Source organism: Dromiciops gliroides, chromosome 1, assembly GCF_019393635.1.
Source record: "Dromiciops gliroides isolate mDroGli1 chromosome 1, mDroGli1.pri, whole genome shotgun sequence".
In the NCBI taxonomy this organism is placed as follows: domain Eukaryota; kingdom Metazoa; phylum Chordata; class Mammalia; order Microbiotheria; family Microbiotheriidae; genus Dromiciops; species Dromiciops gliroides.
The window spans coordinates 618,396,128-618,422,407 of record NC_057861.1 but is presented as its reverse complement, the minus strand read 5'-3'; the positions used below and the strand labels follow the sequence as shown (position 1 = coordinate 618,422,407).

Below are 26,280 nucleotides of genomic sequence, written 5' to 3'. Positions count from 1 at the left end.
AATGACTATTAGGTGTCAAGTACTGTCCAAGGCACTAGAAATACAAAGACAAAAATAAAATAGTTCTTAACCCTCACGGAGCTTACATTTCATCTAAGGAACCATATACATGTGTAAGTAAATACATACTACATACAAAGTAATTGGGAGCCCCTGGCATCTCTGAGGAGGAAATCAGGAAAGGCTGAGCTTTGAAAGAATCTAGAGATTCTATAAAGAAGAGGAGGAAGAGAAGTGTATTCCAGGCATGAGGGCAATTTGTGTAAGCGTTCTGAGAGGAAAGATGGAATGTAATATGAGGAACATCAAGAAGGCCAGGTTAGTTAGCCTGTAAGACACATGAAGGAGAGTTAAAGCAAAAAAGCCTGGAAAGGTAGTAAGGAGAGAGGCTTGTGAAGGGTTTCAAATGCTAAATACAGGAGTTAAGGTATGAACACCAATTAAGACTATAGCAATAATGGGGGCAGCTAGGTGGTGCTGTGGATAGAACACCGGCCCTGGAGTCAGGAGTACCTGAGTTCAAATCCAGCCTCAGACACTTGACACTTACTAGCTGTGTGACCCTGGGCAAGTCACTTAACACCAATTGCCTCAAAAAAAAAAAAAAAGACTATAGCAATAATTGAGGTGAGAGGTGAGAAGGGCCTGTATCACCTGGTGACTGTATGACTGGAGGGAATAGGATGGACCTGAAATGCTGTGAAGAAAAACTGAAGTTTTACAGCTAATTGGATATAGGAGGATTCCAAGGTTGTAAACTTGGAGACTGAAAGGCAGAAGGATGGGTTTTAGGGGAAAAGAAAATGAAATGATTTCCACTTTGAACATGATGACTTTGAGATGCCCACAGGGCACCCAATTGGAAATGTCCAATAGACAACAGGTGATATGGGACTATAGCTCAGGAGAAAGTAGGGCTGGGCTGAATATAAATGCATATGTATATGTGTATATATATATATATGTATATATATATATATATACACACACATCTATCATTTATCTATCATATATGGACAGGGCTTTTAAATTAATTCTACTAATGTACATCATCACCTTCTCTGCAACTTATTTAAGAGTGGCCTAGAGGACTAGGAAGGTAAATGGCTTGCTCAGGGCCACACAGTATAAATCAGAGGCAGGACATGAATCCAAGTCTTCTTGGTTTTTAGAGTACCTCTCTGTCCACTATAATACACTACTTACCTCTCTGTCTGTAGATATAGGCATGTATATAAATATAAATGTAAATCACAAATTATGCCATCTGTTGTCATTCATGCTATTAAAAATGTCAAACAGAATAGGTCTAAGGGCAGAGCCTGAGGTCAAAGAGATTAATAGGTTTATGCCAACCTGGAGAAAGTTAGCTTAGGTTTCTAATGGAGTGATCTAGTGTTCTGTCCTTAGCCCTGTTCTTATTGGCATTTCTAGCAATAACAGATTAAGACAGAGTTAGCACGCTTATTAGGCCAGGAGGGATGGTGTTTTTTTAAACCAATAAGCATTAATTATCTGCTACATGTTTTGTGGAAGGCACTGATGATACAAAAAAAAATTAAACAATCTCTGCCTTCAAAGGGTTTATGTTCTTTTGGGGGACATGTGAATATACAGGTTAATTATAAAGGTTCAAGATGATTTTGAAGGGAAGGGTACTAGTAACTTGTAAAAGCTTCATTTAGGAAGTGGAAGCACAACTGAGTCTTGAAGGAAATTAGGAATTCTAAGAGGAAGAAAAGAGGGGAAAGTGAATTCTAGGTATGGGGGATGGCCAATGCAAAGGTATGGAAATAGGAAGGAATATGTAATATAGCAGGAAAGGGAGGCTGGGGCCAGGTTTTAGGTTTTAAAACGCCAGAGTGGTTTATATGTGCTTCACTTCACACTGAATAATGGAATCCGGGTCAAAAAAGACCTTTAGAGGCAAGAAAAATGGTCTAAACCTAATAGACTGAAATTTAGAGATTAATGTAGCGTCTTACACTTGGGTTCACAAAAACAATGGTACAAAGACTGGGGAAGGGACAGTTGTGCAACAATTCATGTAAAACAGACCTTACGATTTAATGGACTCTCAAGCCCCACAGGAGTGAACAATCTGATGTGACAATTAAAAATACAAATATGGGAGCATAGGTGGCATTAATAGAGATTGCTATCTAGAATGAAGGAGGTAATATTTCTACTGAATTCAAGACCTAGTGAAACCACAAATGGAATATTCTATTCAGGTTTGATCACCCCATTTCAGGAGGGACAGCACAAACTGGGGATTCTAGCCCTTAGATTCCCTGACTGTTTCATGGAGCTATAAAGTTTAGGGTATTTACTAGAATTACCATGGATCTCATAAAGTGGTGTGAAAGACAATCTGATAGACTTGGGCTCCAAGTTCAGTGCTCTTCCTTTCCACTATATAACACTGTCTCTGATTTGGGAGTCCCCACAAATGTCTCAAAGTGAATCATTCACCTAGGACATATACAACTAGGAGAGACATTTGAACTTTCCTTTTCTCTCAGGTACATTTACAAAAAATTTCTACAGACCAAATGAGTTAATATTTGTAAAAAGTGCTTAGCACAGTGTCTGGCAAAAAGTAGGCACCATATAAGTGCTTAATCCCCATCCTCTTCCCTTTCCCTCTCTTCTAGAAAAGACTAAATTCAGATCCTAACCAATCTCCTCTATTTCTTCTGCACTTCTGTATAGCTGATCAGTATCTTACCAATGTTACAAAAGAAATTCAGTGAAGTTTTTGGTGTGAAAGAGGTGGGTGACAACAGGAAATATAAATATAAAGGTTTCTGGGTAGCACAGATAATGGATAAGACATCAGACTAGAAACTTCCTGCTAGCACTCCCAATGGAATAAACTATTCACCACCTGTCCTAATTACCCATCTGTCATGCACAACAGCTGCTAGGTTGATGTATTAAATGTCATCGACCACTACATACAAAGAGCATTCTTGAACAATGCGTATACTCAACTGTTCACAGGTTGTCAAAAGGCCACTGTTCCATAATGCTTGGCATATGTCTTCAGCTGTAATGTTAACATGTCTATGCTGACCCCAGCTATATAGGATGCCTGTGCAGTAGAGACCTCTGTCCTTTAGAAATCTTCTTACCATGCTGTATCTGGTTCCTCAAGGTTCCTGGCAAAAGCTAAGAAAATGCTCGGAGGGAAGAGTCAGGGAACTTTGGAGTACTAGCTAAATGTGTTACCTTGACCTAAAAAAATAGATGATAGAGCCAGCTATGGATTGAACATTAACCAAGTGAACAGGAAGAAAAACTGAGTAGACAAGAACACACTTTCCTATAAAATTTTATTTGTTACATAAAAAATTCTATACATTTGTTAGACTAAAATACAGTTTGCATTAGAATTCTGGAAACTGAGTCAGTATATATAGACAACCTATCATTAGATCAGCACTGGTATTATTTCCCCCTTCCCCCATTTATAGTTTTGCACAACAAAACATTTCAAATTCTCCATCACGTTATCGTGTTTCTCTCTCAAGCCAGATGGAATTCCATCCAAGTTAGAGCTCTTGGCAGCAAGTTTACCAGCAAGATTCTATAACTCCACAAAGTTAATTGCTTAATAAACACATTTTGAAAGTCCTTTGGAAGCATGGGTGCTCCATCTGAAAAGTCTGCAGTGGGTCGATAATAATACCTTCTTTGGGGGCGTTTCCGATCATATGCTTGACTTCCCCACTGGGCCAACACCATGTAGTTAAGCCGTAGTCAGTAACAATCCCCAAACTACTAAATTAAGAAAGATACCAAACTATAGTATTTGACATGGGCTCAAACCATCTTATCCGAGTCCATAAGAGAGAGAGACAGGACCTGATGCACAAAATTAATTTTAGGATATGAAATGGTCCAGACTCGCTCGAGTCCGTAAGACACATCTACTTTTTTTCCAAGGTATTAATAATAACTGCTATTTATATAGCGCTTAAAGTTTGCAAAGCGCTTTACATACATTATCTCACTCGGTCCTCACAACAACCCTGTGAGGTAGGTACTGAAGATTTTATCCCCATTTTACAGATGAGGAAACCGAGGCTCAGCAGTGAAGTGACTTGCCCACAGTCACCCAGCAAAACAAGCATCAGAGGAAAGATGTGAACACTGACTTCTAAGTCCAGTGTTCTTTCTCCTATGTTCTGCTGCCTCTTTTAAATTGAGCAGAACCACAGGGCAGCAAACACATTTCTCTGGTTGCTTCACAGGAATGAGAAATCCTAGCAAACATTATAGGGTGCTTTGGCAGGACAGCACTACCATGGGGTTTTACTCTCTAAAAACATCATGCCTTACAGTGGTTAAACGACCCACTGTTTCTTTGGGAAGCACTTTCCAAAATTCAAGATGCTCTGAAAGACTCCAATAACTCCGTTTCACTTTCCTTTTTGGTTATTATTGAAGTGAATACAACCGTTTGGTGGTTTTCCAGAGCAACCTTGTTTCTTTGGCAGGGATCTTCCCTTTCACAATCTTTATTTTTTTTTTTAATTTAAAGGAAAAAGGTTTTTTGCTCAAAGACTGTTGCCCATCAATCAGTTTAGCCACAGTAAAGCCACTCCAATGGTATGCAGTGTTGTGCCTGTATCTGATAAGCCAAGAAAATGCGAGTTATGAGTGTTTGAAAACTTTTTCTTATGATGCTTATATAGCAGGGGGAGAACCACAAGAAAAGAGCCTGAATTTTGTGATTTTAACACTGTCACACAAAGAAAAGAGAAACAGATTAGCAGTTACCTCCCAGTCATAACTTATTTTGGGAGCAGAGCATTAAACAAATGGTTTGATATAAGGAAATAGGGATTAAAGAGCGTTCTAAGCACAAAGGTATGGAGTGGGGGAGGGAAAGGCAGATGTACAGCAGTTTCTCTTGTATTTATTGAAGAGAAGTTGTTTGGTGTGAAGGTCACTATAATCATGAAAATGAGTTAGATTTAATTAATGTTTTTTGTCCCCAAATAGTAACCCCAGAAGTTGTCTCATATATGTATATAAAATCATCACACTGCTATGGAATATGTCTAATAGAATCCTGAAGAAAATCAAAGGGCCTTCCCTTGGTTCACTAAGACTCACAAATATGAAAAAGTGACACTGTATCTCTAAGTAAATGATAAAGTTGTCAGTTAGAATAGCACCTGGAATGAGTTAGTGCCTGTCCCACTTGTCTCATAATAGGGACAGTGGCTTACATGACTGCAGTATCTGCATAAGAAGACAACCAGAGATTTGGTTCCCATTATCTAGATTTTCATAAGCTATCAAAATGCAGTATTCTTACCCCCGCCTTCTTGCTAATACCTTGAATTATAGCATACATACATCTGTTGAATTAAAGGAATGAGTGGGACCAGCTGGGGACATGAATGTGGGTGGATCAACATAAATTCATCCCCACCCCTAAAAAACCCTTCCTAAAAGTGGGTAAGTTACACTGTCTTATAATATGGAGCAGAACATGCCTCTTATGCCATAAATTTCACTAACAACAGCCATTTTTAGGTTCAGGAACCTACTCCTGGACTCTGGCCCTTCCTTAATATTTTACATAAGAAGTTTTAAAGTGTACATTACCTGCCTCTGCACAGACTAATTTGAAAAGGTCTCATTGGTAGTATTTCCGGGGATAGCCTGACCTTTTTTTTTTCTTCTTCTTTTTTTTTAATACTAGCACCTACCCAGGGATTATTGATAGATGAGAAAATCCTAGATTTTTAACTACTTGGCTCCTCCTTCAGATGCTGTATTGGATTATTACAGCTGATGTCCAAGTTCAAATTATGATCCTAGGATCCTCTTTAAAGAACTATAAAGTTCTTGGGAGTTTTGCCCACTTTTATCAGACAAAATGACCCTCTGTGCTGAAGGTCTAGAACTGTTATGTAGTAAGAAGTTGCTAATGTGGAAAAATCCCCAGGCACTCCCAATAGCACATTGGCTTAGAGAGGTTCCACTGAGGTAGGTGTAGAAATAGTAGAAATTCTTAGTAAAGCAGGAAAACTTAAGTAGGAAAACTCATTGTCTTTAGTTTCTTCCCCCAACACATATAATCACTTAAATTTTTTTTCTTCACTAAATTTGTTTGCTAGTTAGGTCCTCATCCTAAATTGATCAGATGCCAGTTTAATTTAAGGGGGAAAAGACAATATACTGAGGGCAGTGGGACAAGATTTCTAAGTGGCCTCTCATTCACAAATTAGAATAAAGACAGAGAAGGCATGCTGGTAGGTTAAGTAGCAATAAGGACTTTAGTAAAATGGATTACAACTACTTTTCCTTGGATTTTTTTCTTTCTAAACCCAGTAGCCACTATTACACAATTTTTATTTTCCAACCAACCATCTGAACTGACCAAAGAAAACCTGAATATCCCTAACAATCAGAACTAACCTTTGTCAGTGGTTCAAAAGATATTTACTGGTTAAATCCATGATGCCTGTATTTCCTAGGCTGGCAGGAAGTTAGCTAGAAATAGCGATCAGAGAAGAATGACTCTAGACAACAAGAGCCATGGTCTCCAATTTGCATCACCACTTGGGTTAAGGGTAAATTTAAAAACAGGCTAACTGGTAAGGTTAGTAAGTGGTGGCCCTATATGTGTATTGTTGAAGAAAAACTGCCAAAAAGTCTGCTAGAAGCCAAAACACCGAATTCAGGTCTTGTCGGGTAAAGGTGAAAAATAACTGAAACATTTGCAAACTATAATCCTTTCACCTGCATACAGGTCCTGGTTAGGTCATCTGTGAACTTGGACACTTTCTTTTAAAAGTTTAATTGAGTCCCCTGGTCAGAGTAGCTTACCCTTTGGGAAATACCATTTGGTAAAATTATATATCAAAATTGCAGGGGAAAGTTAGCTAAACACTCGGGTACCTTTTTTGTTTTTTTTTAAAGTAATAGTTTGTTATATTTACTAATGAAATATCATAGAAAATGTCAAATTGAAATCCTTTCCATGTAGCTTACAAAAAGTGACCATTGTTCATGCCAGAAAAGCTCTGGAAAGTTTTTTGTTTTTTTAAAATATAAAAACCACAGGTATGGTATAGGCAGAAAGAGGGACATATAGTTTCCTTAGAAAATAACAGCTTCGCATGGAAATTTTTTGTTTTAAAAACTTTCATTCAAGTTTTCTATAAGACATGGGGTATTTTCAAAGATTAAAATCTGAGATGTAAATCTCCCCCTTCCTGAAACACAGAAATGTTACAATTTGGCCCAGAAACCTACTATATTTTTGATTTTTTTTTAAGTAATAAGAGTATACAACATGTTTTGTTCCCTTTCCCCCAAGTCGGCTAGCTTTACAGTGTCTTTTGGCACACTCAGAGAGATCCCATTTGTAAAATGAACCCCATCAAACTGCTTTTTCAAAATGTGGGCTCGGTCCCATTAAACAAGAAATGGTTGATTCAAAAAGCAGTGACTGTATATGAACAGTAACTACTTCTGAAAAGATTAACATGCATTCTCTAAATACACAAAAATACATTCATATGCATTCAATGCAAAAGGCGCTTTATGCTATGAAAAAACACACAAACCTCTGCCATACTCATTCAGTATTATGGATCCACAATATGCCAATAAACATTCACAGAACACATCTGAAAAACTCCAAGTGAATCATAACAGTTTCTCAGTGTGAACATAAAAAAAGAATCTACAAATTAACTGCAGCAGGCATAGTGACAAGATATCGGAGTCTAAGGTTTTTCTGCCTGACATGCCCTACTGGGAATAGACTGAGAAAGGACGACGAGGACCACTGATAGCAGGGGAGAACTAGCAGTTGGAGAGCAGAGGCTTATTCCAGGGTAAATCCTGAGCCCTTTTGGACAAAAGACTATTTCAATCGAGGGAGCCTTGCTCTCTGAAACTGTTGGGTTTTGTCCCTAGAGAAAGGGCTCTAAAAATGAAGAGTAAAGGGAGTGGGGGAACAACTGCAGAAGGTTTTTATATATTTATACATGTATATATATGTATAAATATGTATATGATATATATACATATATATATATTCAGCATTTTGGTTATCACCTTGGTCAAAATGGTCAAAGAGAACTTCCTGATCCACTTTTATTAAAAGTTCATTCTAGATGCCAAAACAAGCCAATCTTTCCCCATGGTAATCTCTGATATAGAATAAAAATTATAATTGGCAACCCCAGGTTTGGAACTGACCTCAGAAATATATATTCGAAGCAGGGATGCATCTTGGGCTATTTTGATCATGAACTTAGCGGCTAGTTGTGGAACAAAGGCTGAAGTCTCAGAGGTGGTGACATGTCCTTGGATACACGTGGTGAGTGATGGTAGCTGCTTTGAGGAAGAGGGAGTGGTGTCATTCTGGAGATAAAATAGCTCAGGACAAAGGAAGGGGTTTAAATCCTCACCAACCCCACTGTCCAGGTGAGATCCTGAATCACTGCCCTGGGAAGGCAAGGATGCCCTTGGCAGATGCTGAGATCAGAGGGGCAGAGGAGAGCTTACACTCAGCTGCTTGATGCCCCTTTGCTGAAAAAAAATATAATAGTGAGAGCTTTTCCAAAGATTAACCATTTATTTCCAGTCTATTTTTTCTTGTAAAGAGAATTGAGGTGGGAGTAGTAGAGAGCTTCTACAAGTTTCATCCAGCTCAGATATTGGAAAACCCTTAAAGAGTAACTCCCATTTTAAGCTCAAGAGACTCCAGACTTGATGAAACTGAGAGCAAGATCAAAACCTTAATCTTAGCTCCTTTAAAGTGGACTAAATTGTTTAAAGAGGTAATCTGCTTTGAATTCTCCATATTCTGGCAAGGATTAGTAAGCCTAAATGCCTGGGCTACCCTATAAGGCAGATTCCTTTCCTTCCTGCAGTTTCTTTTACCTGAAATTACTTAAGTAGCAAAACAATGAATTTGGAAACATTATAATCTCACACAAGAGCCCTGGTGACGATTTGGCAGAAATGGTGTCAATTCTCTAACACTGGCAGAATTTATTTAGAACACTGGCCATGTTCTGAGAATCTCCCTCCAAGAAGATCCATCATGGAGGGAGTTTTGAAGTTCCATTTTGCAGGCAGATAAAAGTCATTGTGCTGAACACAGGATAGCTAAAGCTGCTTGGGAAACCATATTTTAAAGACAATTTTCATTTTCAATCTATCTTATTCTTCTCACTTGGTCAAGAGATGGAGGCAATAGGTGGACAGCAAGAAGGCAGTCTATATCTAATTGTAGGATGATTTGCAATGAATGAAAGACAGCAGTGTTATTTTATACAAAGCATCAACTCAAAACATTTATATATTGCTAGGAAGAGTCATCTGAGGCTTTGTTCTGATTAGGCAACAAATGGAATTGGTATGGAAGTGGAAAAACAAACTAGCAATTTAATCATATATCTGTGTGTGTGACTGTGTGATATATACATATATATCTGAACCTATATATAAAAATATATATATATAAACATACATATATATTCTATATATGCACACAAATGTACACACTGCTTTATTAAGGGCGACTACCTTGGCATTAATTTCTGACTTCAACATGACATTTAACCATAGAAAAGCGTTGACCATAATCTCTAAACACAGTGTTAGTAAAACAAAATTTATTTGTAAAACAGGGCCTGTCATATAAAACGGCACACAGTCAAGTTATACAAAAATACAAAATTTCTTTCTGATTACAGTTCTAGTTGCAAATGATATTACGAAAGCATTTCTGGTGGCTTCCATACAGCACAGGTTGCAAGCATATGGAACAGGGAGCAGCAAGAATCCATGATGTCAGGATGTCCAAGTGAGTAGAACCTAAGACCTTCAAATCCTGGACTTCCATCAGGCAATGAGGGTGGGGGAGAGGTGGGGAGTGGTGATACCACCTGAAATGCTTACAGCTTGTAATCACTTCCAATTTTGGTACTCAATCTTCCATACTTTAATTCCAATCCTTAATTTGGTCGCCAATGTTTCAGAATTGTCAAAAATCTGGGACTGCTATGGAATTGATGTCATTCTACATTCAAAAAGAACATTTGAGTTTTCCTTTGCATCAGTCTGAACTAGAATTTGGCTAGTTCCATGATTATATTCTTGCCATTTCAAATTATTGGGTTATAGGATTTAAAGCAGGAAAGGATCTTGGAGATAATTTAGTTCAACATCCTCATTTTAAAACTGAGGTAACTGAGGCCCAGAGAGGCTAAATGACTTGTCCATAGTCATATAAGTCATCTGTAGTTAAGCTGGGATTTGAACCCCGGTCTTCTGGTTTTAAATCTAGTGCTCTTTCCACTATACCATATTGCATATAGAAAAGAATGCTATTGTTTAAATTGTGGAAGTTAACTTCTGGAGAATTACTGTCTTCAACCAGTTATTCTCACAGTTAGTTTCTCCTGATCCTTTCAATACATGAGCTCTGAATTGTAGTTTTAAAATTCAGATTCTTATTACTAAGATTCTGAAAAAATCAGAAATGTTGCTTGAGCTTTAAAAATAAAATCAAGGCATTTGGCTAGCTTACCTTGAGTAAAGAGCACAAGCTCATTAAAAAAAATACAATTTACCTTCTGTAGCAATTTAAAGGTCCAATCCTTTGAAAGGAAGCACATTAGCAAACAGCTGCTTATGAAGTCCTGGTGACATTAACAGTACATACATTCATACAAACCACTCTAATCCATTGTCTAAGCTTGATAGGAAGGCATGCTTTCTTTCAAAAGATTCTTTCTATGGAATGATAAAATGCTGAGGCGTTATTTTTCTTACAGAGCCTGTATTTAGTGCAATAAGTTTAAAAATTCTGCTCTGAAATATTTACTTTACATTAACAAAAATAGCTTTTTTAAAAAAATTGTAACAAAAAGGAGTTATCGCATAAAGAGATCATGAATTATTCTTAGCAAATACACTTTGTTTTAAAGCATTCACCATTACAACAAGCAGAACAATGGAATATTAGCCATTCATATCTGGTAAGCTTCAAGAGGTGAAATAAAACCAAAGAAACTTTCAACATTTGAAAAACAAAACATGAACCAGTTCTTTTGTAGTCACTGTATCACTGGATACTCCGTGATTTTCATAGTGAGAAGCACCTGCCAGGCTGGGTTGATGTAGTTTACACACTTGATCACAGGCAATGAAATAAATGGCCATTTATCCTGAAGTCAATGGATATTTCCTAGAACTGACTCAAAGTCACAAAAGCTTTAAGTAATTTTTGTGTGATATATTTCTGTCCCTGTTTTCTTTCTACCAGCATGATTAAGTCGGCAAAACCAAGATACAGAAATTTAAATGCTCAACTTTCAGAGTTGGCAGTTTGCTCAGCTGTTTGTTTGTGGAACATTTGCCCTTCAAAACCAGGGTACAGAAGTACAGAGGAAGCTACTGAAATCAAAAAGAAAAGGAAAAAGTGATACAAAAAAAAAAGGTTTACATCAGAAAATATCTATTCCTTTTGCTATTCCCTTTGATATAAGTTTTAAGGGCCACCTAAAAATACCTGAGGATCTGCTTACTTTTTAATGATAGCTAATTGATTCATGAATTAGAATGGAAATCCATTCTGGGCCCATTTGTATGTAAAATGCCATCCAATCTCATGACTTCCTTGTATAGAGAAGCTGTTTAAAGGCAAGGATTTAAATTAATTTAATTACTTTCTGGAAAATACATATGCCCAATTAGTCTGTCCCATTTATCTGGGCTTATGGATCAATAAAACACACTCTGGATATAATGAATTCCTTGGAGAATTTGACCCCATTAACAAATTTTAGTATTTTGGACAAAGAATTTGGTCGAATATTTTCACTTAAAATAACTATAGCTAAATCCTCCTCTAAGTTATTAAAAACCTTCATCAGATATGAATCTTAACATTTCCATTAATACAATTACTATTGAAAAAACGAAATGACTAAAATTGCCCATAAAAGCCACCCGTATGAAAGGAGTACATGTTTGACAAAAATAATCTTAAAAAAAGTATGAAATCCCTGTTCCTTTTCTCTGATTTTGGCTGATTATGTATACATATACATATATATATATACACACATACACACATACATATATATGTATATATATGGTTTTGGAATGTCAATGGGTTCCGTAATGGTCGGCTAGATTCAAGCTGAACTTGCTCCCGAAGCCTGGAAAACAAAGTCATACAAAGTACAGTCTTAGACAAGTGTATTAAAGGATCGCTACAAGTGACGTCATAAATACAGAAAAGGAGAATACAAAGCCACAGAGCAGAATGGATGAAAAGGGTCTTCTTCCTGAGCCTGACCTGATAGTTCCTGTCGATTTCCCCAGACACTCCCAACTCCTAGATGAATTTATCCCCATGTTACATTGAGAACTTGGGGTTAGAGATCCTGTCTCAGCTACATTTTTCTTTTTTTTTTTTTAATTAAATCTTCCCTAATATCCGGAGCTCTACATAAAGTAAGTGCTTATTAAATGTTTGCTGAAGCCCTGACCTAACAGGGATGTCCTGCCTCTCAACCCCTTCTTTCCTACATTGTGTTTCTCTCCTCCTCTCTCCAAACTGAAATATATATATATATATATATATATATATATATATATATATATATATCTCCCCAAATCTTTTGGTGACATCTGTTATTTCTCAGATGTGATTAATTTCAACAAAAACTTCTCCATGGGAATGCAGAGATTTCATAAGCTTTCAAAATATCCTACCACTAGTATGACTTTGTTCATTATTTGTAATAACACAGGGAGTAGACTTAACATTTATTTCAGTTAACTCCTTCCTAAAGGAAATTTTAGAGCCTTCTCACTTTCGAATACTGTTTTCTAGGTTTAAAATAATTCCTAAAAGTATGTTCTGTATATAGAATGGCATATAGTACCCATGAAATAGCAGTATTTCCAGAAAGGTGACAAAATAATGATGACAACTTCATATAGAATTATCTCCAGAGGTATTACAGAATAAACTAAACTATAAAAATATGAATAATACAAACTAAATTTTACCAAGCCCCACTTTGGGGAAAGTCTCTCTCAGATAAGTCTTTTGGGAGAATTAATCCCAATTATTTATATTATAAAAGAGGAGGCAATTCTAAGTGACATTTATTTCTAATATTTTAACATAATAATATATAATATTTCTAATATTTTAAAAATATTTCTAAGTCATGCAGTGACATGTACTTGTCCTTTTGGACCACTTAAAGGCCATCTTTACAAACTCTAGACTTCAGAGAACTCTGAAAATAACCTATTCCTGCTAGCTAGTAAAAAAAAAAAAACAGTTGGACCTTTGGTATGTAAAAGATGACCTTCTGAGCTTGGCAGAAAAAAACTGGTAAAGAGATGTATATATAATATATATATTATATAAAATAACACAGAGTATTCACATATTTAAAAAAGCCATCTTTGTTCTTCAGTTGAGATAAAGGTAAGAGGCATCTGTGTTAACAGAAAAAAAGTAATGTTACTGCAATAAACACTGACTTCCACACCTTCATAATTTTACTCAAAAGCTGGACTGGGGTGGTTGGTATCAGAAAGAGGCTAGATGGAGTCATAACACCTGAGTCTAAATTTAATACCACCTTAAGCAAGCTTTAATTGTGAGATTTCCATTCCTCATTTACACTAAAAAAGAGTGACTTCCAGAATTATATAGACAACAATGGCAAAGTTAACTGTAATTTAGATCTCTTAAGGTTAAGATCTCCCTTTCTTAATTCCTCAAAGCTTAGGGTTAAAAATACTTTAAATTAAAATAAAGGTGTTAGAGAAGCAGCATGCAAAGAATAAATAAATGAATTGCAAGAAAAATGGTGTTAACATTTAGGGTTTCCTTTCAAGTTTCAGGTTTTGAACTTTAGAACTTTTGATCCTTAATAAAGAGAACCAGCTAGCTGAAGCTGCCAGCTGTCTTCAGGGGATTTTTTTTTTCCAGGGGAGAACATCTCTCCACCCACAGTCCACTTGGAAAATACAAAGGAAAGGGAGGGGAAAATGGGTGGCAGCTCCCTTCCCCCAATCTTGCCCAATGAAAAAGCATCTGAATGTTGCTTATTTGCCTTAGAAATGACAATGGGAACTTGGTCTAAGAGAAGTTTTTAATAATAGCAGTAACTACTGTATCAAAGTAAGAAAAATAAGTACCAATTCAATTCAATACAACAAACATTTATTGTCTGTTCTCTCTCTCTCTATGTATCTACATATGTATTTCTCTCTCTATATATATATACAAAAGGTACTGTGCTAGTGCTGGTGAGACAAAGACAAAAGTCAAAGAGTCTTTGCCCTCATAGGATTTATATATAAATACAAGATAATTTGAGGAGGTAGAGGGTACTAACAACTTGAAGGAGATGAGAAGGGAGGCAACCAGGGGAGACTTGACCAGAGTTGTCAAAATCTTGGAGAAGATAAGAATTGTGAGAGTTGGAATGGAAGGGGATGTGTATCTGAGTCAGAGAGGGCAGCCTGGGCAAGTCGACAGGGGTAGGAGATGAGCTATCCTGGATGGCTGGAAGATAAATAGTGTATGAAGGGAATAATGAGAAAGGAAGGCTGGGAAGGCCTTTTGGAACCATGATGTAGAGAGCCCTAATGGCAGGCTGATGAATTTGTATTTTGTCCAGGTGGCAAAAATGAGAGACACTGAAGGTTTTTGAGCAGGGAAAGGACATGGCTAGGTCTGTTTCTTAGTAGCATTTTGGCAACTGTGGGGAAGATGGATTGAAGAGTGGGACAGACTAGAAGCAGGGAGACCAATTAGAAGGTTATTACATAAGACCTGATGGGACCTAAATTATAGTGGTGACTGCAGATAAGGGGTTAGACATGGGACATGTTAGGATGGTAAAATAGACAGGAACCAAATGGATAAAGTGAGAGGTGATAGAGGGTTGGGGAATTCTGAGGTGGAGAATTATGTGAAGAAAACATTTTTAAAGTTCAAAATGTTCACAGCAAAGAATATATAGCTGTGGGGGGGTATAATATAGGGAAATAAGGTCTGATTGGATCATAAGCATCCAGTAGATCCTTAAAATGAAGTCTGATAAGATATCATTGTGTTTTTCTCCCTCTGCCACACTTGGGAAGCATCACTGTCATCAATATATCTTCACCTTAAGCAGTACTATAATAGGCCCTGGGAACTTAGTGAGTATACAGATGACCTAATTCACCATTCTCAAAGAACTCACATCTAAAGGTTTTGAAGATTTCAGTTAATTTGGATTTTGAACGACCAAGTGATGGCACCTACTGGAATGCTTTAAAAGGCAGCTCAGAAGCCAACTGCTCCATGAAACCTTCCTCCATCCCCACCTGCCCCTTTCTACTCAATACTGACCTTTGTCCCAATTCCCTACTTCACATAATACTTTATATCTTCCTTACTCATCATGTATTAATTATCTGTACTTATTTTACTCTCTCAGAGTGTGAGCTCCACTAGGAAAGAGCCTGTGTTTTACCTATCATTTTATTTTGTGAGGATCTGGAATGGTACTTTGACTATTAACAGGTCCTTTATAAATGCTTGTTGAATTGAATTATTGTAAAGGTTAAGCCATATTTTCTTTTAAAAAATTAGGTGGCCTTTTTTTTCCTGGATTTTCCATTTTGGGATCATAATATTAAATGTTAGATTTAATTTAAAGTACCCTCATATTCAAAATAGTTGGATAATCTGAAATTATAATGCTATTTTAAGAATCATGAGGCTCCTAGGGTGAGGCTCAAAATGTGCTATTACAGAGGCCTTTCATTCTATTAGGGTTGACATTCTAATCAGTATGGTAACCCATGAACTTGTTACATTGATTATTTAATGTTAAGGCATTTAAAAAAAACAATTGAATTGTTTGATTATATAAAGTTGTCTCAAGTGGGGGTAGTTTATCCCTACTAAACTAAAAGGAACAACAGAAAAACAAAGTTTTCTTTTTGTCTGGAAGTGTGTGTATGGATTTTTAAACTACATTTCCAGAGTCCTCACTGCAAAATGGAATTTATAAATTATAAAGAAAGTACAGCTGAGGAAAAAAAAAGTCAGCAGAAGAAAATATTGCAACATAAATAATACAATATAAACAAATGGGGAAATGTGCATTTTAGCAGGTTGAAAGGAACTGCCTCCATTAATGTCCTCTTCCACGGCCTCAGCATGAGGTGGTGACCCTAGGTTTTCACAAGCTATGCTTGCAGAAGACCAGGTCTGAAAGGTCCTTCCAAACTGGCTTCCAAAGGACCAGTCTAAATCAGATGGCTCTCAGGTCAGGGATTTTTTTGGGGGGTGGTGGGGGTGGTCACAGGTTCTCATGAATATTATCTACAAGGGCACAGGGAATGACTGTGATCTGTATTTGTGAAGGTAGTAGCCATATCAATAAGAACACAAGATTTACTGAAGTCAGAAAGGATTTGCTAAAATACATATAACTTTATCCTTGTGTTTGAAAGCACTTAACCAAAATTTCAGCCCCAGTACTTATGCTTGTATTAAAAAACCTAAATATATCTAAAAGAGGCAACCCAACCAACCATGAGAATTAAAATATTGTGATAGTGGGCTTTTTTAATGCATTAAAAATTGCAGTTCCTTTCAGCTTACTTTGACAGAAGATGGTCTCATTTGTGACAGAAACTCAGCTATCCAAGTGATGGGTAAGCACACAAAGAGAAAAAGCAGAACATCCTGAGTAATACAGACAACATAAGCATCTCCTGAAGATGTGCAGTCAGTGAAGACAGAGAGGGGGAGGAAGCAAAAGTGAAATTCGTGGAGGGTGGTCACCTCCTCATCTCCACCTACCATCGGTTTTAGCTCTCTGGAATCTGCAGCCCCTCCCTTACCAGCCTCTTTCATGGATTTTCTACTGTTCTCCACAAATTCCTGCAAAATAAGAGGTAACATATTTTATAATCTCATTTACTTTTACTAAGTAAGCAGATTAAGTATAAAGGACATTTAAATTCCTAACTCCAGTATGCTAGCTTTCCCCGTGCTGCAAAGGAAGGGCATAAAAAGGTGGCAATAAACAACATTTAGTACCCCTCAAAAAAGTAGCAAAAAGTACTCAACTAGAATGCGATATGATGATGATCTGGACTCAAACCTGTTAAATGGAATATTTAGTTATGGCTCAAGAATCACTGGTAATAAACAGAGAAAGAAATCTCTAATGAATATTGCAAAAATTTTAAAGAAAATATTAGCAAGGAGATTACAGCAACATATCATAAAGATTATACACTATTACCAGATGGGATTTTATACCAGGAATGCAGGGCTGGTTCAATATTAGGAAAACTATCAGCATAAATGGCCACATCAATAATAAAACTAACAGAAATCATATGATTATCTTAATAGTTGCAGGAAAAGCTTTTGACAAAATACAACACTCATTCCTATTAAAATAACACTAGAAAGTATAGGAATAAATGTAACTTTCCTTAAAATGAAAAGTAGTATCTTTCTAAACCCATCAGCAAACATTATCTGTAATGGGGATAAACTAGAAGCCTTCCCAAGAAGACCTGAGTTGAAGCAAGGATGCCCGTTATTACCACTACTAGTCAATATTGTACTATAGCACAGTGGAGAAAGCACTGGCCCTGGATTTGGAAGGACCTGAGTTAAAATCTGGCCTTAGACACTTGGCACTTACTAGCTGTGTGACCTTGGGCAAGTCACTTAACCCTCATGGCCCTGCACCCCCCCCTCAAAATATTAGAAATGCTAGTCATAGCAATAAGAGAAGAAAAAGAAATTGAAAGAATTAGAATAGGGCGGCTAGGTGGCACAGTGGATAGAGCACTGGCCCTGGAGTCAGGAGTACCTGAGTTCAAATTCGGCCTCAGACACTTAGCACTTACTAGCTGTGTGACCCTGGGCAAATCACTTAACCCCAATTGCCTTACTAAACCGCGGCCCTCCCCCCCCCCCCCCGAAAAAAAGAAAGAATTAGAATAGGCAATGAGGAAACAAAATGATTACTCCTTGCAGATGATATATGATATTCTTACAGATGTTATTCTTGGAGAATCAACTAAAAAACTAGTTGAAATAATTAACAACTTTAGCAGAGTTAAAGGATATAAAATAAACCCACATAAATCATCAACATTTCTGCCATATTACCAACAAAGTCCAGCAGCAAGAGCTAAGTTCCACTTAAGATAACTGCAGGGGCAGCTAGGTGGTGCAGTGGATAAAGCACAGGCCCTGGATTCAGGAGTACCTGAGTTCAAATCCAGCCTCAGACATGACACTTACTAGCTGTGTGACCCTGGGCAAGTCACTTAACCCCCATTGCCCCGCAAAAAAAAAAAAAAAAAGATAACTGTAGACAATGTAAAATTTTGGGGAGTCTACCTGCCAAGACAAATCCAGGAACTATATGAACACAATTATAAAAACACTTTTCACATGAATAAAAAGTCATATCTAAACAACTGGGAAAATATTAATTACCCATGGATAGGCTGAGTCAATATAATGAAAATGACAATTATACCTAAATTAATTTACTTATTTAGTGCCATAGCAATGAAACTACCAAGAAATTATTTTATAGAGCTAGAAAAAATAAAAAGAAACTTCATCTGGAAAAACAAAAGGTCAAGAATGTAAAGGGAATCAATGAAAAAAAAGTGTGAAGGAAGACGGCTTAGTCATACCAGATTTCAAACTGTATTACAAAGTGGTAATCAACAAAACAATCTGGCTAAGAAATAGAGTGGTGTTTTAATGGAATAGATTAGGTACGCACTACACGCTAGTAAATGACCATAGTAATCTGGTGTTTGATAAACTCAAAGATCCAAGCTTTTGGGACAAGAACTCACTATTTGACAAAAACTGCTGGGGAAACCGCAAATACTTGGCAGAAACTGGGTATAGACCAACATCTCAACGATATTGCACATAAGGTCGAAATGGGTATATGAATTAGAGATAAAGGGTGTTGCTATAAGCAAATTGGGTGAGCATGTTTACCTGTTGGATCTATAGATAAGGGAAGAATTTATGACCGAACTAGAGATAAAGAGCATTTTCAAGATGTAAAATGGGTAATTTTGATTACATGAAATTAAAAAGTTTTTTCACAAGCAAAACTAATGTAGCCAAGATTAGAAGGAAAGGTGAAATCTGGGAGGAATTTTTTTTTTTTTTACAGCAAGTTTCTTTGATAAAAGCCTCATTTCTCAAAGAGAACAGAGTCAAATTTATAAGAATACAAATAATTTCCCAATTGAGGAATGGTCAAAGGATATGAACAGTCAGTTTTCAGATGAAATTAATGCTATCTATAGTCAAATGATAAATGCTTTATGTCACTATGGATTAGAGAAATGCAAATTAAAACAACTCTGAGGTACTACTTCACACCTATCAGATTGATTATTATGACAGAAAAGGAAAATAACAAATGTTGGAGGGGACATGGGAAGATTGGGATACAAGCTGTTGGTGGAGTTTGTGAACTGATCCAACCATTCTGGAGAGTAATTTGTAACTATGCCTAAAGATCTATAAAACTGTGCATACCTTTTGTGTACTACTACTACTACTACTACTACTACTACTACTACTACTACTACTACTACTACTACTAGGTCTGTATCCCAAAGAGATTAAAAAAAAAGGAAAAGGACCTTTATGTACAAAAATATTTATAGCAACTCTTTTTGTGGTGGCAAAGATTTGGAAATTGAGGTGATGCTCATTATCTGAAGAATGGTTGAACAAAATGTGATATATTATTGTGATGGAATACTATTGTGCTATAAGAAATGATGAGCAGGATGCTTTCAGAAAAACTTGGGAAGACTTATATGAACTGAGGCAAAGTGAAGTGAGCAAAACCAGGAGAACGTAGTATATAGTAACAGCAAAATTGTATAACGATCAACTGTTAATAACTTGGCAATTCTAGTGATACAATGATCTAAGACAATTCTCAAAAAATGCCATCCACCTCTAGAGAAAGAACTGATGGAATCTAAATTCAAATCAAAGCATACTTTTTTCTTTTGGTTTGTGTTTTCTTTCACAACATAACTAATATGAAAATGTTTTGCCTGACTGCACATATATAACATATATAACATTGCTTGCCTTCTCAATGAGGGTGGATAGGAGGGACACAGAGAGAGAATTTGCAACTCAAAATTTTAAAAAAGAATGTTAAAATGTTTATATATAATTGGAAAAAATAAAATATTAAAAAAAAATAAAAAATCACTGGATAATAGATTTAGAACTTGAAGTGAATCCAAATGTCATCTAGTCCAACTCCTTTGTTTTACAGATGAGAAATGGAGGCCCAGAGAGGTTATCTAATTTGCCGAAGGGTCACAAAGGTAACAAAAGGCAGAGCCAGGATTGGATTCCCAAGTCAAATACTCTCTTACTGCACTGCCACACCAAGAAACTAATGTCTCACCCAGAAGTAAAATGTCAAAAAAGACAACTACTTTTCTTAATTTTTTCTCATATAAAATATTATACAAGGAATACTAAAAGATATTTTATTGAACTTTCCCCCAAAAACCATCTCATGGGGCATAGGAAAAGGAAGGATAGAGTAAGCATTCTATAACAGCTTTACTAAGCTAACTAAATAAGTAATAACAAATAACTATCTCATTCTGTCCTTGACATTACAAGTAGTGATAAAGGAAATGTGATATAAAGAAACATTTCTAATCCAAATCTTAAGGAATATATCCTATGGAATGCTATTGCATTAAGTATTCTAATTGATTATGCAGAATTCCTATTGGAGGAGAAAAAGTAATTTAATTAGATTTTTGTCAACAGGAAAAAACGATCTTTTGCTTTTCAAAAGGGCCAAATTACAAATGAGATCAAACTACCAAACTACCAAACTACCAAGTTTCAGTCTGACAAATGTCATTACAAAGATAATTTGTGTTTATTGAAAAGATTTCCAAGCCTCAGTTAATGGTTCACTTTTTTCAAGTGACTAAATTTTTTTTTTTTTGGCGGGGCAATGGGGGTTAAGCGACTTGCCCAGGGTCACACAGCTAGTAAGTGTCAAGTGTCTGAGGCTGGATTTGAACTCAGGTACTCCTGAATCCAGGGCCGGTGCTTTATCCACTGCACCACCTAGCTGCCCCCCCATGTGACCAAATTTCAATCTATCCAAAGAATTTAGGCAGTATGTTTTGTAACAGAACCTAATGTATCTATTAAGAAATTTGCTTCGATGATTCCAGATTTTTTATTTAATACTTATCTTTCAATCTTCTATTTAACATACTATATCAAGGCCATTTTACAACTCAAGAGCAAAGCTTTGTGTAAGAACCCTTATTAATGGTCTATTATTTCAGGTATTAAGAAAATCTACCGAGGCTGTCAAGTTTAAATATCATTTATTACATGTTACTTTTCAGGTTCTAGTTTATGGAAGAAAATAATCTACTCATCGTAGCAAGTCATGAAACAAATCTACTTAAGTTCTTAAGTTCTGGAACAATTAGTACCATTACCTTCTTTTAAGAATAGCAGCAATAGGGGGCGGCTAGGTGGCGCAATGGATAAAGCACTGGCCCTGGATTCAGGAGTATCTCAGTTCAAATATTACCTCAGACATTTGACACTTGCTAGCTGTGTGACCCTGGGCAAGTCACTTGACCCCCATTGCCCCACCAAAAAAAAAAAAGTTAAAAAAAAAAAGAATAGCAGCAATACATAAGGAGAAACAATGATGGAGAATAGAATCTGAAAAAGTTGCCTTTTTTGGGGGTCTAAAACTCATTTCAGGAAAAGAGGGTGAAGAACAATGATAGCCTTTATCCTCTTTCTGGCCACAAAAGAAGTTTGAATGTCCAGTTTGAACACCTCCATTCCAGCTGGACAAACTGTACTAAGTAAGGAATGATCTCAGGATAAGATTATGAGGGGCAGTAGTGCAAGTAGTTCAAGTTATTCACTTGGTCTGACCAAGTGGCCGTTTCACTAGCCCCAGTTTCCCTTCCCCAATTTGTGTAAAATCAACCTTAACCATACAATGTTAGGTGAAATCCAAATACTAGTTAGTTAAAACAACCACGTTTCTGGGCTGCCACTCCTGAATATTGATAGTATCCCTAAAACGAGATCTCTTTGAAAGGGAAAAAAAAATACAGGCATACATACAATCTAGGCAGCACTTGGATTTCATACAAGCCAGGCTTAGGCAAAGAGCATGGTCTATATTTATATCAATACAGGAATGGTAAGGAAGGGATATGGAATTAGAAAATTAGCAAAATATTTTTATCTTCAAAGTAGAATAAAGCAATGAACATATTTACCATCAGCACTTTATCCATGTAGAATTCTCTGCCAGGACTTCCATCGTTGTACTTGGTATCGATGGCAAAGCATAAGAACAATACATCCACAACCATTTCATAAATGGACAGGAAGCAGTGAGCAACCAGGAAAGCAAAGAGGCAAACAATGACCAATGGCAGTACCCATACTGTGTAATCCTGCTGGTAGTTTAGCAGCATAATCCCCGCTAATGCTGTGCAGCAGACTATCAGGATCTAAAGTCAAGAGAACAAAGGCTGTATTTAATATTGCATGGCAAGCGGCTTCGACTCCAGCAATCGTTTGTGGCCACTGCTCATCAGAATGCCATTTCACCTTAAACCAGGAAGTAAGATCTATCATATTTTACTTCTTCTCTTATAGACACCGCAATCCTCCTAATGAGAAGACACAAACACAAGGAAACAAACACGGCTTTCATAATATATAATATTGATTTGAGACCTGGAAAAAAGAAATCTTAATTTAAATGAATTTTATTAACCTTGAAAATAACTAATAATAATAAAACGTCACCAATCAAGCCAAATGTGAATGTAATAATTTAGTCTGCACCAGGCTTTCAATGTGCCTGTTATATATGAAAAAAAGTTTGCTAAGAAAATTCATAGTAAAATCTTAGATTTTAGACAAAATTAGATTTAGACAAAAAGAGGTGGGTGAGACATAATATTTAATCTCCATATGAGTCATATATTTAAGTGGTCTTGGCAGACTTATTAAGTAATTTTTGTTTAGCCCTTGAATAAGATTGCCCCAAAACTTAAAAAAACTACATTAGTCTAAAATTATTCTGTAATTATGACTTTTTATTAACTCATTAACTGCCAGTTCAAAAACATACCATAGTACCTGTTGCCTATAGGAAAAACCCCAGATTTCTTTGATCGATATTTAAATTCTCAAATCTTGGCCTCTAAAAACTGGCCACAATCTACTAATTTTTCTTTCTTTCTTTTTTTTGGGGGGGGTGGTGGAATGGGTGGGATGAGGTTTAAGTGACTTGCCCAGGGTCACACAGCTAGTAAGTGTCAAGTGTCCAAGGTCAAATTTGAACTCAGGTCCTCCTTAATCCAAGGCGGGTGCTTTATTCCCTGTGCCATCTAGCTGCCCCTAACATTGTTCTTTTTAAGCCTGTCGCCATTATGTTTATTTCCAATGATTTGAGGAACAACTTTTCAGGGAAGATATTTCATGACATATATCAAACAGTTCCTGGGAACTCCAGAGTACCATTTTAGTTCACTCTTTCTCATGACACCATTATCTAATTATGCACTCACCTCACAGTCTATTGATTTATTTGCTGAGGCTTAAAAATGGACTATAAGCTCAACCCATTATCTCATGATTTAATATAAACTGACAATAAAAGGGCAACTGGCAAACTATAAGCGTGAATACAAATCCCTGACATACAGGTCACACTTAGCCCCATCAAAATTAGTTCTTTAGGATAAAGAATTCCTTAATATACAAACATATGCCAGGACCTCATCAGGTCAGTAGAAAGCAGTAATAGCTACAGCTTTTCAAAAACTACATTGTATGTATAATTTTTATTTTAATTCTATAGGTAATAATTTCTTGCATATAATTCTACTTCTGATCATATACACTACACATATTTCTCTATACCAATGGCTGGGTTTGTCCAAAGTATGTTTTTAAAATGTAGTGGAATAATTTGGATTCTAATATACTTGAGCATTTCAAAAGATATGTGATATCACTTATGTTTGTATTCTCATCCCTAATTAGATGGATTCCGGGATGTAGAATGAAACAGTGGATAGAGAACTGGACATGGAGCCAGAAAGACTGGACTTTAAGTCCTGTCTCAACATTTAACTAGGTGTAATTAACTTAACTTCTGCAAGCTTCAATTTCCTCACTTGAAAATATGGGGATAATAATGCCTGTAGTATCTACTTGGCAAGGCTGATGTGAGGAGCAAAAGTAAAGAGCCTTAAAAACATTAAAATGCTATTTAATGTCATTTCATGAACTGTTATGACCAATTTTTAAAAATCATCTCATGATAAATCTTCTAGTGATGAGGATTCAACTAAAGGTTGAATCATGTCCTCCCCAAATATAAAATGAAACAAAGGTATAAAACAAAACTATGGAAGGTTTCAGTCCTGTCTTCCAACAGTAACATTATACAAAGCCTACTCTGTGGGTATCCAGGTAACTTTGAAATATGAGAGAAAACATGCAAAAGTCATTCCTAGAAAATTTTCTTTAAAATACAATTCAGACAAGCACACATGTTTAAAAGATGTAAGCTCTTTAGAACATACACTGGTCCTACCTTGCCTAGGAATAACATAAAATCTCCCACTGTGTTGATAGTAGCCACTCTCAAAGCATTTTCCACTAGAATTACAAAGGCATCCTTTGCTGAGGTGCAGAAGTTGGTACTGTTGATAGCTGTGGCTGTGTATGCATTCTGAAGAAAAGCAAAAACCATAAACCATATTTTCATCAACAAATTTTTCTCTTCATGTTTAGGAAAATTTATTCACGATACAAGAAGTTGAAATAAAAACAAACAAAAGGAAACAGGCGATTTTAAAAGATAAACAGCAATGTCTCATTTATTGGACATATTATGAAGTCTTGTTATGTGTATTTTTTCATTAGCTGATGCTTAACCCATAAGCATTGAAAAATTTTAATATGTGAATTATCTTTGTGGGGAAAATTTATATTTCAAAAAATAATTCTTTTAGGAGAATCCCAAGATAATATTTCAGAGGATATTATTCTGCAACATTAAGGAAAACATAAGAAAAAAGGATGGTATAGCCACAAGGACTGGCATAGTGATTGGAAAGCTTACTAAAATAAATGGAGGCAGATTTGGAGCAAGAGATAATGAAGTTAGAGCTCTTACAAAAACTCAGAGAATAAGCAGCATAATGAGAAAAAGTGAAAAGTCTTACCCAAGTAGAGGATTCCATGAAAAGTAGAATGAAGCAAACAAATGATACAATGATACAAGAAATACTATTAACAGTCAAAAGACCAAAAATATAACATGTGAGGAACTATCAGAAACAACTGACTTGGAAAATAGGATGAGAAAAAGAATCTAAGAATCACTGGATTCCCTTAAAACCTTAATAAAACAAAAAGCCTGGTTACCAACAAATCATTCAATTACAATAAATAATTTTTTTTTCAAAAAGCTCTCATAGCCATTAGAACCAGAAGATGTGGAGAACAACTTGGAACTATGCCAAAAGGGCTATAGAACTGTGCATACCCTTTGATTCAGCAGTGGCACTGCTAGGTTTATATCCGAAAGACATCTCTAAAAAGAGAAAAAGACCTATTTATATAGCAGCTCTTTTTGTGGTGGCTAAGAATTGGAAATCAAAGGAATGCCCATCAACTGGAAAATGGCTAAACAAGCTGTGGTATATGATGGTGATGGAATATTATTGTGCTATAAGAAATAACAAGCAGGATGATTTCAGAAAGGCCTGGAAAGACTTGTATGAAATAATGTATAGTGAAGAGAGCAGAACCAAGAAAACATTGTGCACAGAGACAGCAATATTGTTTTATGAAGAACTGTGAATGACTTAACTATTCTCAACAATACAATCATCCAAGATAATCCCAAAGGACTAATGATGAAACATACTATCCACCTCCAAAGAAATAACTGATATTGATGGAACACAGACTGAAGCATGCTATTTTTCACTTTCTTTTATTTTTTTCTTTTATTCAAGTTTTCATATAAAATGATTAATATGGTAATGCTTTACATAATTGTACACGTATAAGATAAATCTGATTGTTTACTGTATTGGGGGGGAGAAAGGGGGAGGGAG

General features: G+C 36.2%; 1 protein-coding gene across 2 annotated transcripts in view; it reads right to left on the bottom strand.

The window, feature by feature from the left end:
- Positions 1 to 3,321: 3,321 nt before the first annotated feature.
- SLC44A1 (solute carrier family 44 member 1) overlaps positions 3,322 to 26,280 on the bottom strand; it is a 215,909-nt gene continuing 192,950 nt past the window's right edge. Inside the window, exons 13-16 of one of the 2 annotated variants that reach the window (XM_043985574.1) lie at positions 24,747 to 24,884; positions 22,408 to 22,644; positions 16,889 to 16,969; positions 3,322 to 12,212 (exon numbers count right to left, since the gene is read on the bottom strand). In XM_043985574.1, the coding sequence (XP_043841509.1) occupies positions 12,189 to 12,212; positions 16,889 to 16,969; positions 22,408 to 22,644; positions 24,747 to 24,884 (480 nt within the window). In that variant the 3' untranslated portion in view covers positions 3,322 to 12,188. Of the gene's footprint in view, positions 12,213 to 16,195; positions 16,970 to 22,407; positions 22,645 to 24,746; positions 24,885 to 26,280 lie in introns of those variants that run through there. The other variant, XM_043985566.1, reaches the window with a different exon arrangement.